The sequence below is a fragment of the Thunnus albacares genome, chromosome 7 (genome assembly GCF_914725855.1).
Source record: "Thunnus albacares chromosome 7, fThuAlb1.1, whole genome shotgun sequence".
Classification (NCBI taxonomy): Eukaryota; Metazoa; Chordata; class Actinopteri; order Scombriformes; family Scombridae; genus Thunnus; species Thunnus albacares.
The window spans coordinates 3228685-3243386 of NC_058112.1; the positions used below are offsets into that span (position 1 = coordinate 3228685).

General features: G+C 39.1%; 2 protein-coding genes across 2 annotated transcripts; both read right to left on the reverse strand.

The window, feature by feature from the left end:
* Positions 1-4926: 4926 nt before the first annotated feature.
* Positions 4927-6534, reverse strand: LOC122986157 (homeodomain-interacting protein kinase 3-like). The gene has a single exon (XM_044357278.1). It carries the CDS (start codon positions 6507-6509, stop codon positions 5355-5357), a length of 1155 nt encoding a protein of 384 aa, XP_044213213.1. The 5' UTR covers positions 6510-6534; the 3' UTR covers positions 4927-5354.
* A 5385-nt stretch (positions 6535-11919) lies between these two features.
* exosc6 (exosome component 6) lies at positions 11920-13732 on the reverse strand. Its single transcript, XM_044357750.1, has 2 exons — positions 13371-13732; positions 11920-12597 (listed from the first exon to the last, which is right to left on the reverse strand). Exons 1-2 carry the CDS (start codon positions 13646-13648, stop codon positions 12051-12053), a joined length of 825 nt encoding a protein of 274 aa, XP_044213685.1. The 5' UTR covers positions 13649-13732; the 3' UTR covers positions 11920-12050.
* Between the last annotated feature and the right edge of the window lie 970 nt (positions 13733-14702).

Below are 14702 nucleotides of genomic sequence, written 5' to 3' on the forward strand. Positions count from 1 at the left end.
GTTTTCCTGCTCATCTCTCTTCCTACCGACCAGTCATCCTGTCGACCCGTCGACAAGCTTCCAAGCCAGCTTCATCCATCCTGGCTCCCGTCCCTTGTCTCATCCCTGCAGTACCATCTGCTCTGTCTCTTGACGCTTGCCTCGTCTGCCCTGGGCCCTTGTTCTACTCTGCTTTTCCTTTACGAATACCACTCCGGACCTGCTCTCCTTACCCCAAATAGCCTTAGCCCCAGGTTCCCAGCTACCAGTCCAAGCTTCCCCAGGCCTGCATTCCCTTTTATTCACCTTTTTAAATAAATACCTTGTTCCTACCCTGTTTGTCTCTGTGTCTGCAATTGCGTTAACCTGCTCCGCCACACATAACATATCTTTATTCCAGACTGTACATCTCTTATTACAACTGCAATATAGTGTGACCTAAGACACAAGGGAAAACATGTATTGTCAAATACTTGCTAATGGTCATGAAAATACAGTTACTACAAAATACAATACTTCTGAACAAATACACATATTTACTTCTAAATCCTGAACAAGGCACCGACTACAGCATCTAAACAAGTCTCCACAGAGATGAATATGGAAACCCTCAACCTCATAATAAAATGAAGCTGCAGGTGAAGCTGCAAAATAAAGCTGTGCTGCTATAGGGATGGTCAGTCTGTCTGTCCACCACTTTGGTCCAGACTGAAATATCTCAACAAGTATCGGATGAATTAGCTTTACAGTTTGTACAGACATTTCCCAGATGCTGAATCCCAATGACTTAGGTGAATTGTTCATTTCTCCACTAGGAAACAGCATTTCTTCAAAATTTCAGTTTGTCTTCAATCTTTGTTACTGGGTTACCTAAATGTAAGCATGCTAAAATGCTAAAATAAGATGGTTTACAGTACATGTTACATACAGATGATAGCCTTTAGCTGAAAGCGCTGCTGTGTTCTCAACTAGCATGACTGTAGACTGACCTTTTTAAGGGATGTTGCACATTGTTGCATGTACGCACAGCTGTAAGAGGAAGATGATCTATGTGTCAGGCAGAAAGGTGATCTTTCGGTCAAAGAGTCAAAGTCTCTGTTTAGGACCAAAAGTATGGTTGCAGTCATCATGTCTCAAAGGCTGAACCACATATCAAGATAAAATACTAGATTAAACGTTTAGCTATTTATGACTAAATAGCTATTAGTTCAATGACTGTAATTCAGTTGGCCGTTAATGGTTATATTTTTTAAATCCTTGAGATAGATGTTTTTGCTTATATTTTACAGTAAAACAGCACTACAGTGAATAACTGAGACATAGTCATGTCTTGTTTTATATGACCCAGGCATATGCACATGATCATCATTTCTGCATTCACTGGACCTTACTTCACCTCCCTGTTCTCTCTGAAATACCAGTATTTAAACTAGCCTTGGTCAAGGTCCTTACCAGTGCATTGCACAATGGTTTTTCATTTTGGTATTATCAGTTCTTTAACAGTAACAGTCATTATATCAGAGCGACGGGTATAAATGTTAGTAATTCCCTTCCTCCAGACAAAACATGTCAACAGCATACAGACAAATTTAGTGACTAGCCGGTTACTGGCTAACAGGATTTAGCAGTCGCGCAGACGCAGGTACCCCTCAGGTGTTGGTTAAGACCAGATCAGAGCTCAATAAAGTAAATATCTAACATCCAAAATGTTGTTCCACTGGTTGTGCAGATGTGCAATTGTGTCTTGACACATTTGGTATAACAACTTTATATGACTGTCATTGTTTTTATCTTTTTAAGTCCCTCCTCAAATAAGAGAAATCAAATATATCATTTTCATTATTTTGACTTGTGCGCTTATTTGGTCAAAATGGTGATTACTAAACAGAAGAAAGGTTTTTTTAAAAAAATTTTGCCATGACAGCGCCCCCTACACAATATTCTCCAAGCAACGCAAATTTTTGGTCCTAACTGACAGTGTTGGTACTTGTTATTTGACTGGTGCAATATCTGTATGGGTAAGCACTTAAAGTGGTCTGTATCACTTCATTTCCAATGACCACACATATGCAGTGAACCACCTGGGGGTGATTTTTTTTCCACTGGAGAGGTCACAACTACCCATTGCTGTGAATTTTGACAGTTTGCCATGACTCAGCACCTCCTACTGCTATGCAAAAGCGAAACTAAAATGTCCTTAGTGCGGTGTGTTCCTCCCACATCTTTCAATATCCATGACCTCAGACTTTGAGTCAAAAACTTAGATTCTCCAAGTCCACCCTGAGATACCTGGCTGAGGTTACTTGAATAATTTTCTCAGAGAACTGTTATTCTAACACTCTGTGTGGTACGCCCCATGAAAAATAAATTGACTTAGAAATATAAGATTGATGAACTGCATGTCTTTTACATTATTTTTTATGTTTGCCAGCCCTTCTTTATGCATTTGTGCTCGCAATATCAGTAGAAACATTTCCTGTTACAAACTATGACTGATTGGACAGTGACATCAAGCAGAGAGACAAACATTCTGCAGAGCAAATATGTGAATTAGCCTTACTGGAAAACAATGTTTGTATGAGTGTGATGTCTAACTGTGGAATGCCGGGATGGTTATATTTCGGGAAAACAAGGTCTTAGCCTTCCGATCGCACCAAAGTGTCAACAGACTGACACACTGATGGGGAGGGACTAAAAGTGCAATGCAATTCATTGGTCTTTCACCCTCTTTCTGCATCATCCCCTAACACAGACACAGACACAGACACAGACACAGACACAGACACAGACACAGACACAGACACGGACACGGACACAAACACAAACACAGACACACACAAAACAGGCACAGAGATGTAAACTATATGACACAAGAGAAAGTGCCCCTTTGTTTCTAACATACATTTTTTGATGTCATACACTGTTGTGGAGGCCTGTCTAAGATCAATTTCTAACACATTCAGACAAAAGCAGGTTGGACAAACTTATATTGACCCTGTGTTAAAACAATTGTTACTCTAGGTGGGACTCCAGCCCAGCAGGTACAAGGTGAATGATGAGAATCCTGCTGAGTTGAATTAAATTGCACCCCCCCCCTCCCCACACACACACAGAATATGGAGTGTTTGTTCTTAGTTTGTCAGACAGTCTGACGGCAACACTGGCAAACAGCCAGTAGCCAACCTGACACACAGACTTTGAACCACAACCCAGATAAGCTCTGCCTGCTTATGTACCAATTAGCAGGTAATATCTTGGGGATGTTCAGCCAACAGTCCAACAACGTCTCAGTGTTTGATGAGTATTTTTCAACCACACACAGTAACCATTTGGTCTCTGCTTTAGGAATTGATTGGCAACAAAAATAGTAGTGGGTCAACTTGTTAGGATGCCAGCCCATAGGGAATATAAAATGGTTATGGTTGAAAAGAAATTAAAATAATTTATAACTTTTATTTATCGTTTAGATGCTTAAGAAGCACTCCATATAGTACTCATAAAAATGGGAGGAAACATTTGCTTGTCCTAAGCCATGAAAGCAAGTTTTTGGGTTGATATATAAAACAAAAGTAGATACATTTCCAAGATTTTTAAATTTTGAAAAATACATATTTTCTTGGCTATTGGTTAAATGTTTTTGGAACAGTTATTGAGTCAGATGTAATTTTTGTATACAAACTCTAAGTCATTGGTTCCTTGACCTTGACCTTGACCTTGACCTTGACCTAGCTGCTTGAGACAGAACTGAAAATCACTGAAACGTCTCTTGTGTAGATTCTTGTGTTGGGAAACAAGATGTGTGTTGTTCCATTTGTGCTGCTGGATAACAGTTAAAATAGCAACCTGTTCCCTCTATGGTTTGCACAATAAATGCTATGTAATTGAGTCATGTAGTAATGCACAGTGTTGATGTCGCAAATGGGGCGAGGCTCTGCCAACTAAACGTTTTTTACATGTCCCATATGACCCAACACTGACTATTGTGAATTCCTAATGAGCATTCACGTCACATCACCATTTTCGTGTGAATGAGGAATGAACCTCCAGAACAGGAAGTGCTTCTACCTAAACATGCTTCCATCAGCACAGTTTGAAAGATGTATATGCAAAGACCTCACACAGACATGATCTTTTTCTCCTTACATAGGTTTCAGTGTAAATATCAGCATAGTACTGCCACAACTAATCTTCTATTAGACCACAAGCTGCTAAATTCATTTTCACCTCATTTAATATTGTCTGATAATTTGACCTGATTTCAAAGGAAACTTAAGTAGTTTGAATGAAAATAACTATCATGTATTTCATCTGATGTCACTTTTTGTAGAGTATGATAAAAAAAAAAATCATATACGTTAGTGCAATAACATTCAAAAAGTTTTCTGTGCACCACATATTGAAGAATAGTGGAATTTTTGTATCCAAAACATATTTATGAAAAGTGAGGATTAGATTTCATTGGCGTTATGGTCATGACACACAGTGATCGGGCACAGGTGAAAATTGCCATCAATATGTACTTTAAAACTAGGCGTACATATGTCAAGCCAACCAGTTAGTTCTCTTCCTTAAAGTCTATTCTTCTGTAAAACCGAAAAAAAACTTTTGGTAGAGCATAAATCTTGTGTCGCTTGAACTGTAACTTGACAAGACAGATGAAACTCAGAGGAAACAGTGTTTGGACTTTTAACTTAAAATAAAAATCCCCCAATGGCTGTAATGGAGTTCACGATTCATCCTGAAAACAGCTGCTATATTTTAAACAATACATTTTTATTTCACTGTATAAACTCGAAGTCTGTGTGTGACAGCTGACCTGTTGGATGGTTAGAGAAGACATGAATTACTGTTAAATCTGAAGTTACTGATGCTGTGCCGTGTGCATAAATGCGCACAGTGTCCCTTCATTTGGAGGCGCACTTATGGTTTGTGCTGCTGTGTGATCGTCAGTAGGCCTAATGTGTCTGCAAAATCCCGGATACATTCAGTGACACGTGAACAAGATTATTAGTAAGGATTCAGACATTGATAAAACTACATTATAGGCTACTATAACTCGCTATAGAGCTGCCTGAATGTCATTAACAGGCCAGTTGTCGTTTTTGACGGAAATTTCAATAGAAAGTTGATTTGTGATTTCAGACAGCTGTGTGCGCACACATCTGCTAACTAAAACCAGGCAAACTGACTTTTGCACTTGGACAGTTTTCATTATGCACAAACCTCACTAAAACTGGGTAGCTGTTTCATTAACTGTGAGGTCCATATGTCTAAAGAGCAGGAAACCAGAGAAAAGTCCAACTATTTTTAATCTTGTCACAGGGAATCAGTTTTTCATGCGTGTCATCTCTGGCAAAATTGCAGATTTTCTTTTTTTAGTTTCTTCTCAAGTTGTAGGATCCTTCTTCATGCCCATCTGGTGGATCTGCATGTGTAGGCCTACTTATAGTAAGAACTCTGGAAGCTGTGGCAACTTCACTAATTGGGCCAGAAGTTGATTCTACATGCAGGTGTCCCTCTGTAATAAATGAATGTTGCAAAGCTTCACTGGGAGTAATTCTTCTATCCCAATCTGGATGCAGCATCTGTTTTAACAGACTCAGAAATGTCTGTGTGTCTTCATGCTCACATCCTTGTTTTGGCTTTGGGTGATACAGGTCATCTAGAGATCGCATGCATAAACCCTTTGCCACATCACGTCCTCCTTCAAAATCAGACTCTGCTGGTGTCTTCAGCCTCCATTTTGCTTCAGAAGCAAAGAAAAAATTCTGGGTTTTGGTCCCATCATTCAGCAGCTCCTTTCTCGGCTGACCTTGCAAATGTACAGTTAATCTTAACATGTCGTATTCGCACACTGCCCTACCATACAGGTCCCTGCCGATATACAGATAGGCTAGGACGCACCCAAGAGACCACATATCTATGGCGGCAGTGATTGGAAGCCCCAGTATGACCTCTGGAGATCTGTATATCAAAGGTTGCATTGTCTTGCCTTGATGGTTTTCAGAGGCCAGAATAGCCACACCAAAATCTATTAGTTTGACTTTAAAAGGACGCTCCCTGTGATCCACGAGCATAATATTGTCAGGCTTTATATCCGTGTGAATTATGCCAATCTTGTTGAGTGCATCTAGTGCCACAAGCATCTGTTGTACTATTGGCCGGATTTCCTTTACATTAAGTTTTCCATTATCCTTTATCAAGTCACATAGGGTCTGATCAAGCTTCTCAAATGCCAGACAAACTTTGTCCTGATGAACAAAAAATTCAATAAAACGAACTAAATTGTACTCGTCTGGATCCAGATTGTTGGTCTTTCTCAGTATTTGCACCTCTCGTGTACCATTCTGGAGATTAGTTGGGGTTTTCTTCAGGATCTTGACTGCAACATTTTCTTTTGTGCCTACTGTAGTGCAATAGGCAACTTTCCCAAAGGTCCCCTCTCCAATCAACCTTTGGATTTGGTAGTCAGACAAGTTGCCAGACAGAATTATGTGCCTGGTAGAGAATTGTGAAATTAAGCTTCCCATTTCTCAAAGCTGAATTAAGTGTTTTACTGTTAGCTTAACTAATAATTGCTGTGCATAATGGCAAATATAACACACAAGAATTCTAGAGTGCCCCCTAATGCATCATACTAGTGATGTCACAGTCATTTAATTATACTTTTAGCCTGAATCTGTGTGTTGCCACAGCAACAGTAAAATAAGGAGAGGGGCACTATAATAATAAAGACAAGTGTGTATTATTTGTTGCTTGCTAGGATGAGGAAGTTGAGGGTGGTTATCTGGCTGGTGCTTGGCTGGTTGAGCAGCATGAAGCTGGTAATAGCAAAATACTGGCTAGTTTGATGAGGTGTTAGCCGGCTGAAGTTAGTTAGCATGTGCACTGGTGATATTGTAGATGAATATAACCTGCTACAGAGGTTTGTGTTGAGTGTGTGGGTGCAGGTAAGTAGGGTGGTTCAACCTTGCAGATCAAAATTAGAAGACAACCTCTATTTTTCCATCTTTTTAACACTTCACAGTAGCACATAAATATGAAGGAATGTAAATGAATGAAAATATACAGAGGATATATTTGGGGTAAAGTGACAAGGGGGGATTTTCCCCATTATTTTCTTCTCAGTTTATTCTCTTCTGTTTCTTTTTTATTTTTATTATGTACTGATTGAGTGTAAGGTGGATACTTTATAAGGTGGATGGTTTTATAATTGTTAAACTGTAGGAGTATTAATACTTTATTCATGAATTACCTCATTATTGGGGGCACCACCTCCTTTTTGGTTAGGATTTATTCATGCCAGGAGGGAGCACTAACCCTTGTTCAATTTAATCAATGAATCAGTCTCACAATCGTAAGTTCTTGTCATTAATAATAAAGAAAATTATTCAGCAAGAGTGGCTCGAAGTGCGTGACTCTTCTTCTTCTTCTTCTTCTTCTTCTTCTTCTTCTTCTTCTTCTTCTTCTTCTTCTTTTTCTTCTTCTTCTTGTCTAAGCATACAACCTTCATTGGTTCAACTTTCTCAAACTATTTACCCATCTCAAACCATCTACTGAAATAAAGTTTTACACTATAGTGAAAGGAAATAAAGTTAACACTTATGTGATTAGATTGCTTTAAGAAACATATTTAAATATAAGCTCAACATAACCCTTACTTCATAATATAAAAGCATTCAATGTGACTACTGTTTAACAATAAAAGAAAACTTCGAATTCCTATTACTTCAGAAACTTCAACACAACTACTTGTCTAATTTAACTATTAAAATATGATTGTCTATGAGGTTAATAGATCAGAAGTTAAACACTTGGGTAATTTTAAAATACAAATACATGGTTATCAAACATTCATTAACTCTTCACATAAGGGAATGTAACTTTTGTCAATAGGGGGCAGTATGATTAAATGTAATATAAAAGGTTAGTAAAATCTAAGTCCTGTTTCTCTTTAGTAGATAGTCATACCCCTATGAAAGTTATGTCATTCTTCTTGTATTTACATGACAAATAACATGATATAAGTTGCATAATGATTAGACATTTAATGCACATGAATTTCAGGATGGCCTCAGATTTGCAGGGAGGCTTCATAAAGTCCTCAGGAATGTGGGTTAGTTTTATGGCTTTGGTGGTTTGAGTTTGTTTTTTTTCCATCTAAAGTGGGAGTTGTTTTTCTCTGGTTCAAGTGGCCTCCAGGGTCAGTTCATGCTTTTAGTTTCAACTAAAAAAATGGTTTCTTGGGAAGTCTTTCTGAGTCTGTTGATCATCACTGGTCAATCCACACTTGGAGGGTTACAAAGGCCAGTTCTGCAGGCCGAGGGACAGCTCTTACAAACTTAGGAATCCAGGGAGTCTGACTCTTATTTTCCTTAAGTATCAAAGATTAGTTAACACATAAAGTTAGCAATAACTTACTATTATCGGTGTATGAACCAACTGTTTACTTAAAATATCTTTGACTAAAGAAGAGGGCAGCTTTGGGACACTGCAACACGCTGTTGAACCTTCTCTGTGTCTTGGGCCCAACTCACCAAAACACCAGTTACTGGGAGGGTGCCCACCTGATGGCCCTGTAAAAAATTTTTTTTATTTATATAGCACTTTTCACAAACAATCGTTACAAAGTGCTTTGCATGAGCATGATGGCACAAAGAAATACAGAGAAAAAAATAGTCTGTAATAAAAAATACATAGTTAAAAAAAAGAAACATTGAAAAAGTGAACAGAAAAATACACAATAAAACATGGAATTAGCAGACCTTAAGGGTGCAGGCAGAGCATTCCACAGCTTAGGTGCCACAACCTCAAAAACTCGATCACCACAAGTCTTAAAACAGGTGCGTGGAACAGAGAGCAAATTTTGCATGTTTGACCTAAGAGAGCGAGCAGATGTATATGGGTGTAGTAGATATATAGGCAGGAGTCTGACCGTGCAGAGCTTTGTAAGTGAGAGTGAGAATTTTGAACTGAATCCTAAAAGCAACAAGAAGCCAATGAAGAGTTTTCAATATGGGTGTAATGTGAGACCGTCTATTTGACCTGGTCAGTAGTCTTGCAGCAGCATTTTGGATTGTCTGCAGACGATCGACAGCAGAAATACTAAGTGAGGTAAATAGTGCGTTGCAGTAGTCAATGTGAGAAGAAATGAAAGCATGTATAATCATTTCTAGTTCAACTGATGAGACTATAGATCTCAGTTTACTAATATTTCTCAAGTGGAAATAGACCTGGTAAGCTGCTTTACATTGGTGTCAAACGACGAGGACTGATCAAATATTACCCCTAAATTGCGCAGGCTGGATTTTTTTTTTTAGAAACAGAGAAGATGGCATAACATCCATGGGGCTAGAGGATAACGTCATTTTCCTAATCAATGCAGTCAGATCTTGTAAGCTAATTGGTTGGAAAGACTCCAGAACTGGGGACGTGTTTAGACTCGACGTCGAGTATACCGACTCAGAACTATCAATTTCCAGCTTGCAATGGATTACAGCATTAGGAAGTGCATGAGGGCTCATCGGCAGACATTTCGAGCCTTTTTCGCACACTTTCTGTAACTCTGCATTTCTGCAGACTTTGCCTTAGGGAATTACCTATAGTTCATAGGGTTGTGACCTTAAATCAGCGTTAAATACAGGGTTACCAGGGGAAGTGTTGTGGGAAATCTTCAGATGGGCCAGAGATCTTCAGGTCACCCACAATTTAGGAATTAATTTACCATTCGTTATGAAAAAGACTCAAAAGAATACACTGGAAACTAACAGAGTTCAATGTGAATAGGTTTACTGTGCATCAAATGAAATACAGAGCAAACCGAGGCTTTGATCTGGGACAAAGAACCTAATGCAAAATCATAAAACATTATATTATATACCTCTCATAACCTCCTAATGTGGAGCTTATTTTCTAAACTCGACCTCGTTTGTAACCATATTCAAAACTATTCTTTCAGCATTGCTGAGTTCATCAGTGACCTTGACACTTTGGTAATAATCCAAGTATTATTCATCCTAGAAACAATGGTGTCTCAAACTTCTCTAAAATGTATCAATTGCACCTGGTCTAGAAATAATACTGTCTCAACACCTAGCGGCCTTCAATCATCACACACAGAGGACCAAACTACTTTACCCATCATCCTTCTTCCCAACTTCCCTGAGAACCGTCTCTTATTGATGTGAATGTTACTTTTGCACAGTTACTAGCAGGACCGTTTATTGGGGACATCTGTCTCCACCACAGAAGCCCAGAAGCATTAACAAAAAAAAGAAAGACTGGTAAATAAACTGGCTTGAGATGTTCAGCCTGGCTGGTATGCCTACATTTACAAAGAAACATTACATTAACAAGGATTTTATGGGTTGGATATGTTTTATACTTTGTTTAATGTATTATGAGCTTTACGAGTAAGTGGTTTTACTATTTTTGTGTTTTTCTATTTTTGTTTAAGTGAGCTCACTAAGACAAATTCCAATTAATCATGTTGATATGACAGTAAAGTATTGAAAAAAAGTCCCAAACCCACAGTCATATGTAATATATTTTGGTGTCATCAAGAGAACGTGATATGTCACAGAGTGCTGTCCCATACTTATTTAAACCATTTCGAGCCCTTGAAGTCTGTCGCACTCAAGAACTTACCAGGTGATGTCAGTTCAGTCCATGAGGGTTCAGGGTTTAGGGGGTGCATTGCGATCGGGCCTGTCTGTTGCGTGTGACGTGTGTGTGAAGAACGCAGCTGACACACTTGCTGTCTAGACAACAGGGTAACCAGCCTTGTGTTTATTGTTGCACTTGCACGGTTAAAATAGGGTCTTGAAAGATATGTCAAAACACATGAAAGTAGATGTGCTATCAGTTGCATAAGGTCTGATTGACCAGCAAATATTGGAACTTCTACCAAACCTGACAACTTTAATGGAGGATAACTTGCATTTGAAACATTTGAAAAAATAACTTTTTTTCCTTTTTTGGTCAAACAGATTTTCTTTTTAATTACAGTAGAGAGCTGACAGGAAAGTAAGGGCGAGAGAGGGGATGACACAATGATGCAACAAAGGTCCCCAGCCAGACTTAAAACAATCCTTGGGGAACCCTGAAGCCCCCAGTTTAGGGTATTTCAGTTAGATTTTAAGGTATTTTTGTTTCATAGTGCTTGGAGAAGCCTGTATAACACCAAATATGTTAAGAAGATGGAGAAGTACAGGTTTTCTCAAACTCTGTTAAGCCAAGTGTGTTGCAGGTTTAACTAAAACCTTGGATAGGATGACCTCTAGTGGCATTAAGGTTATTTCTACAGGACACAGCAAATGAATTTAGGCTAAACAGAGTTTAAGGACACAACAACAGTCTCAGAGGCCATGTAATTTTGTTCCAGACGACACATTGTTTAAACTCATGTGGAACAATAACCTACAGCGAAGCTAATGACAGAGCAACAGCCCCTCTGTGATAGAGATCTTTGGTTGGCCAAATCCTTCTAGGATGTTTATAAATGGTCTTTATTGAGTTATTTTGCAAATCAGTGAGCTGCATCATAACAACACATTCAGGTATTAGCCCACATGACCAATCTTTTTCAAGACACTTGGTACACATGACAGCAGGAACAAAATCTAAACTAGTTTAGATTCTAGTTCATTAACGCACCATTCTAGTAGAGCGTGAACTTGCATGCGTTTGATTGGCCGATGCAGCGTCCTTGCCGGATTGCAGCATGTTGCATAAAAAGTTGAGTCTGCTTCAACTTTTTGGCCGCGTGACCCGTGTTTTTCTGCTGGAGCCCCCTGTGCTGCCGGAATACCTGCATTCAAATCAACGACAGCTACGTCTGAACGCAACCTTGAAGTTTGAAGCTTCAAGTCCCAAATGCAGACTATACCGTATAAGCACATTACTAAATGTTGAAAAAGAAAAACACAGTTAACAGTTAAATGAGTCTTATCAATTTTCATTTAAAGATCATTATACCAAACATAGAAAAATAGATGATGTTGTCAAAGTAAAGACTGGAGAGTAGAAACTAGAAAAGCTATGAGCTTGGCAGTTATTGGTTAATGAGTCTCTCAGCTCTCTGATGGTGGGGGAGCAGCCCTGCGTACAGCCTTGGCCAGAGCTTGTTGGACGACCGGGTATATTTTATAGCATCCCTCGATGCAGGTCCGAACCCCAGCTGTAAGAGTCTCTTCAGTCATTTCTCCATCTGACTGCAGCCCAGAAATCTGGTTCAGGCTGGGCAGGAATGCAACCGTCAGACCGCCTTGGTTCTCACCGCTAACAGAGCTGCAGCTGTTTTCTTCCGCATAAGTAGGGTCGACCACATAAGAAGCGCCGTCCTGCCGAATGGCACAGCCCAGCACCAGATCGTACATTTCAATCCCTGCATCTGCGAGAGCGAGAGAGGCGCATGTGACGGCATGTGCCAGGACCGAACCACTGTTTTCAAGAACCATCACGTTGACCTCGATCTGAGAGCGGGGGTATTTGTGGAGGCACACAGCTGGCTGCAGACTCTCATGCAGCATCAGGGAGAGGTCCTTGTCCAGACTGCCCTGAATCCAGGAGCCCCTCTCTGGGCAGGAGAATGGAGCGAAACGCATATCAGTAGTCAACCTGGATACACAGAGAAAGACAGACTTCTTAAACTGTTCCTATAATCGCTACTACAGACACACAAACATCCACTTCAAACAAGTGACAAACATCGATGCTTCATGGCCAACCAAGCTCAAATTAGTTTTAAACTTACATGATTCAAAATGATATTAAATTACATAGAAAAATAGTTACAGGTAATGGTTACTTTTTAAAAGAAAAAAGATGTTGATAGATGTTTCATTCAGTTACAGCACCCCTCACAGCATACTAATGTTACAACACCTCTTGACCTAATCACAGGAAATGAATGTTTATCATAACTGGATATGCTAATAAATATGTGTGTTCCCAGATAACAATGGTACATACTCCATATTGCTAACACCAGTTCCTGTAATGTGCCTCTTGTATAATGTTCTTCTTCTCTTGTAAAAGTTCTTTTTGGCCTTCCATTAAATGTTAAGTTGACAAAAATAAGAGGAACTTTGGTAGGGTCAGGGTTTATTCGAGGTTTTTACTTCCATCAATCCATTTTTGTTTTTACTTAGGTGCACTGATGTAATTTGTTTTATATTAAATGTTTAAGTCTGTCTTTTAAACTCTTTGGACAATGTTGGAAAACAGTTCTGCCTTTAAAGCAAGCTCATGTAACTTCCATTGAATACTGAACCCGTCATATCTATCAGCTACACAGACACAGTGAGACTCCGTTTGTATTGCTTATGAATCCAAGTCGAGTTTTACATCAGTAAATACCATATAAATGAATAAATCTGCAAGCAGGGTACCTTCCACATTTCATATCGGTCTCATCTTTCCGCTCAGTTTCTCTGGGACCGTAGACGCAGCTCATCAGCTTGGTGTTTCCAGCCTCCATGTACGCGGACCCTTTGGCCTGGCTAACAAGCCCGCACCGGACGAAAACAGGCCGGACGTCCACCTGATCCCGCGGCCGACCGTCCGCTCTGGGACCGTGCGAGGGCAGGACGGCTGCCGGCTTGCACGCAAACAGATGCGGGCTTTGAGACACCTCCGGGCCGCGTACTCGCTTGGTGTCAGTCGGCATGGTGAAGAGAGACGAAATTAACTGACTGAGCAGTAGAAAACGGCGTGTGAATCAGTCCAGCGTGAAATCCGTCCCCACAGAAACACAGCTGACAGATAAATGGTTCCGGTGCAGGGAAGTAAAGGCTTAGAAACCTCTGCTGTGTGCAATGACATTTTAATATTAGTGTCACAAAATTATTACCGAATTGGTGATACATGTCATGATGACTATAACAGAGCCTAAACAGCGAAACAAATAACAACAACAACACCAATTAGTGTCGACAAAAATGACTTTACTGACGCATATCTGCACAAAAACCTTTCTTTATAAAGCAGAGCAGAAATATCTTTTTTGAAGACTTAAAACATATATTTTATCTATTCATCATAACACACTCCATTTCATGACTGTCCAAACTTAACAAAGTCTATTGATAATTGAAATTATAATCAAGTCTTGTGACAGGAAATACAAAACAGGACAAGGACGAAAAAATACATTGAAATAAAATAAAGGCATTTCTATATGCTTCCAGAAATGTAATTATAATAATTAATTCTACATATACTTTTTTTGTTTCATAGAGATTTTAGAGAGTTCAAAAACAGTGAAATCGTGAAAGAAAAGAGAAAATATTGGTAATATTTTTTTTGAAAAATAAAATTTGTGAATTAAAACTCAAACAAAACTTTACTCATTATACAATCATCAGAATCAGAATCATCTTTATTGGCCAAGTATGTTCACACATACAAGAAATTTGACTCTAGTTTAGTGGCTCTGAATGTACTTACACTGAATAACAACACAACAATTTTCAGAAATATACACAAGGAATGACTGGTGAGACAGTTTCTGTTGACTGTAAACAGGATAAAAATGGTTCAAAGAAGTGAAGAGTGCAGCTAGAGTGGTGCTGAGATATATATTAAATGGTAAAGAAAAATGACGTTACTTTACATACAAGTGGTCGTTATGTAGCTTGTTCAGATATAAAATAGTAAGTGAAATGTATTGCACATTTTGTATTTTGGACTAAAATAAATATATATAATTAACAGTAAAATCA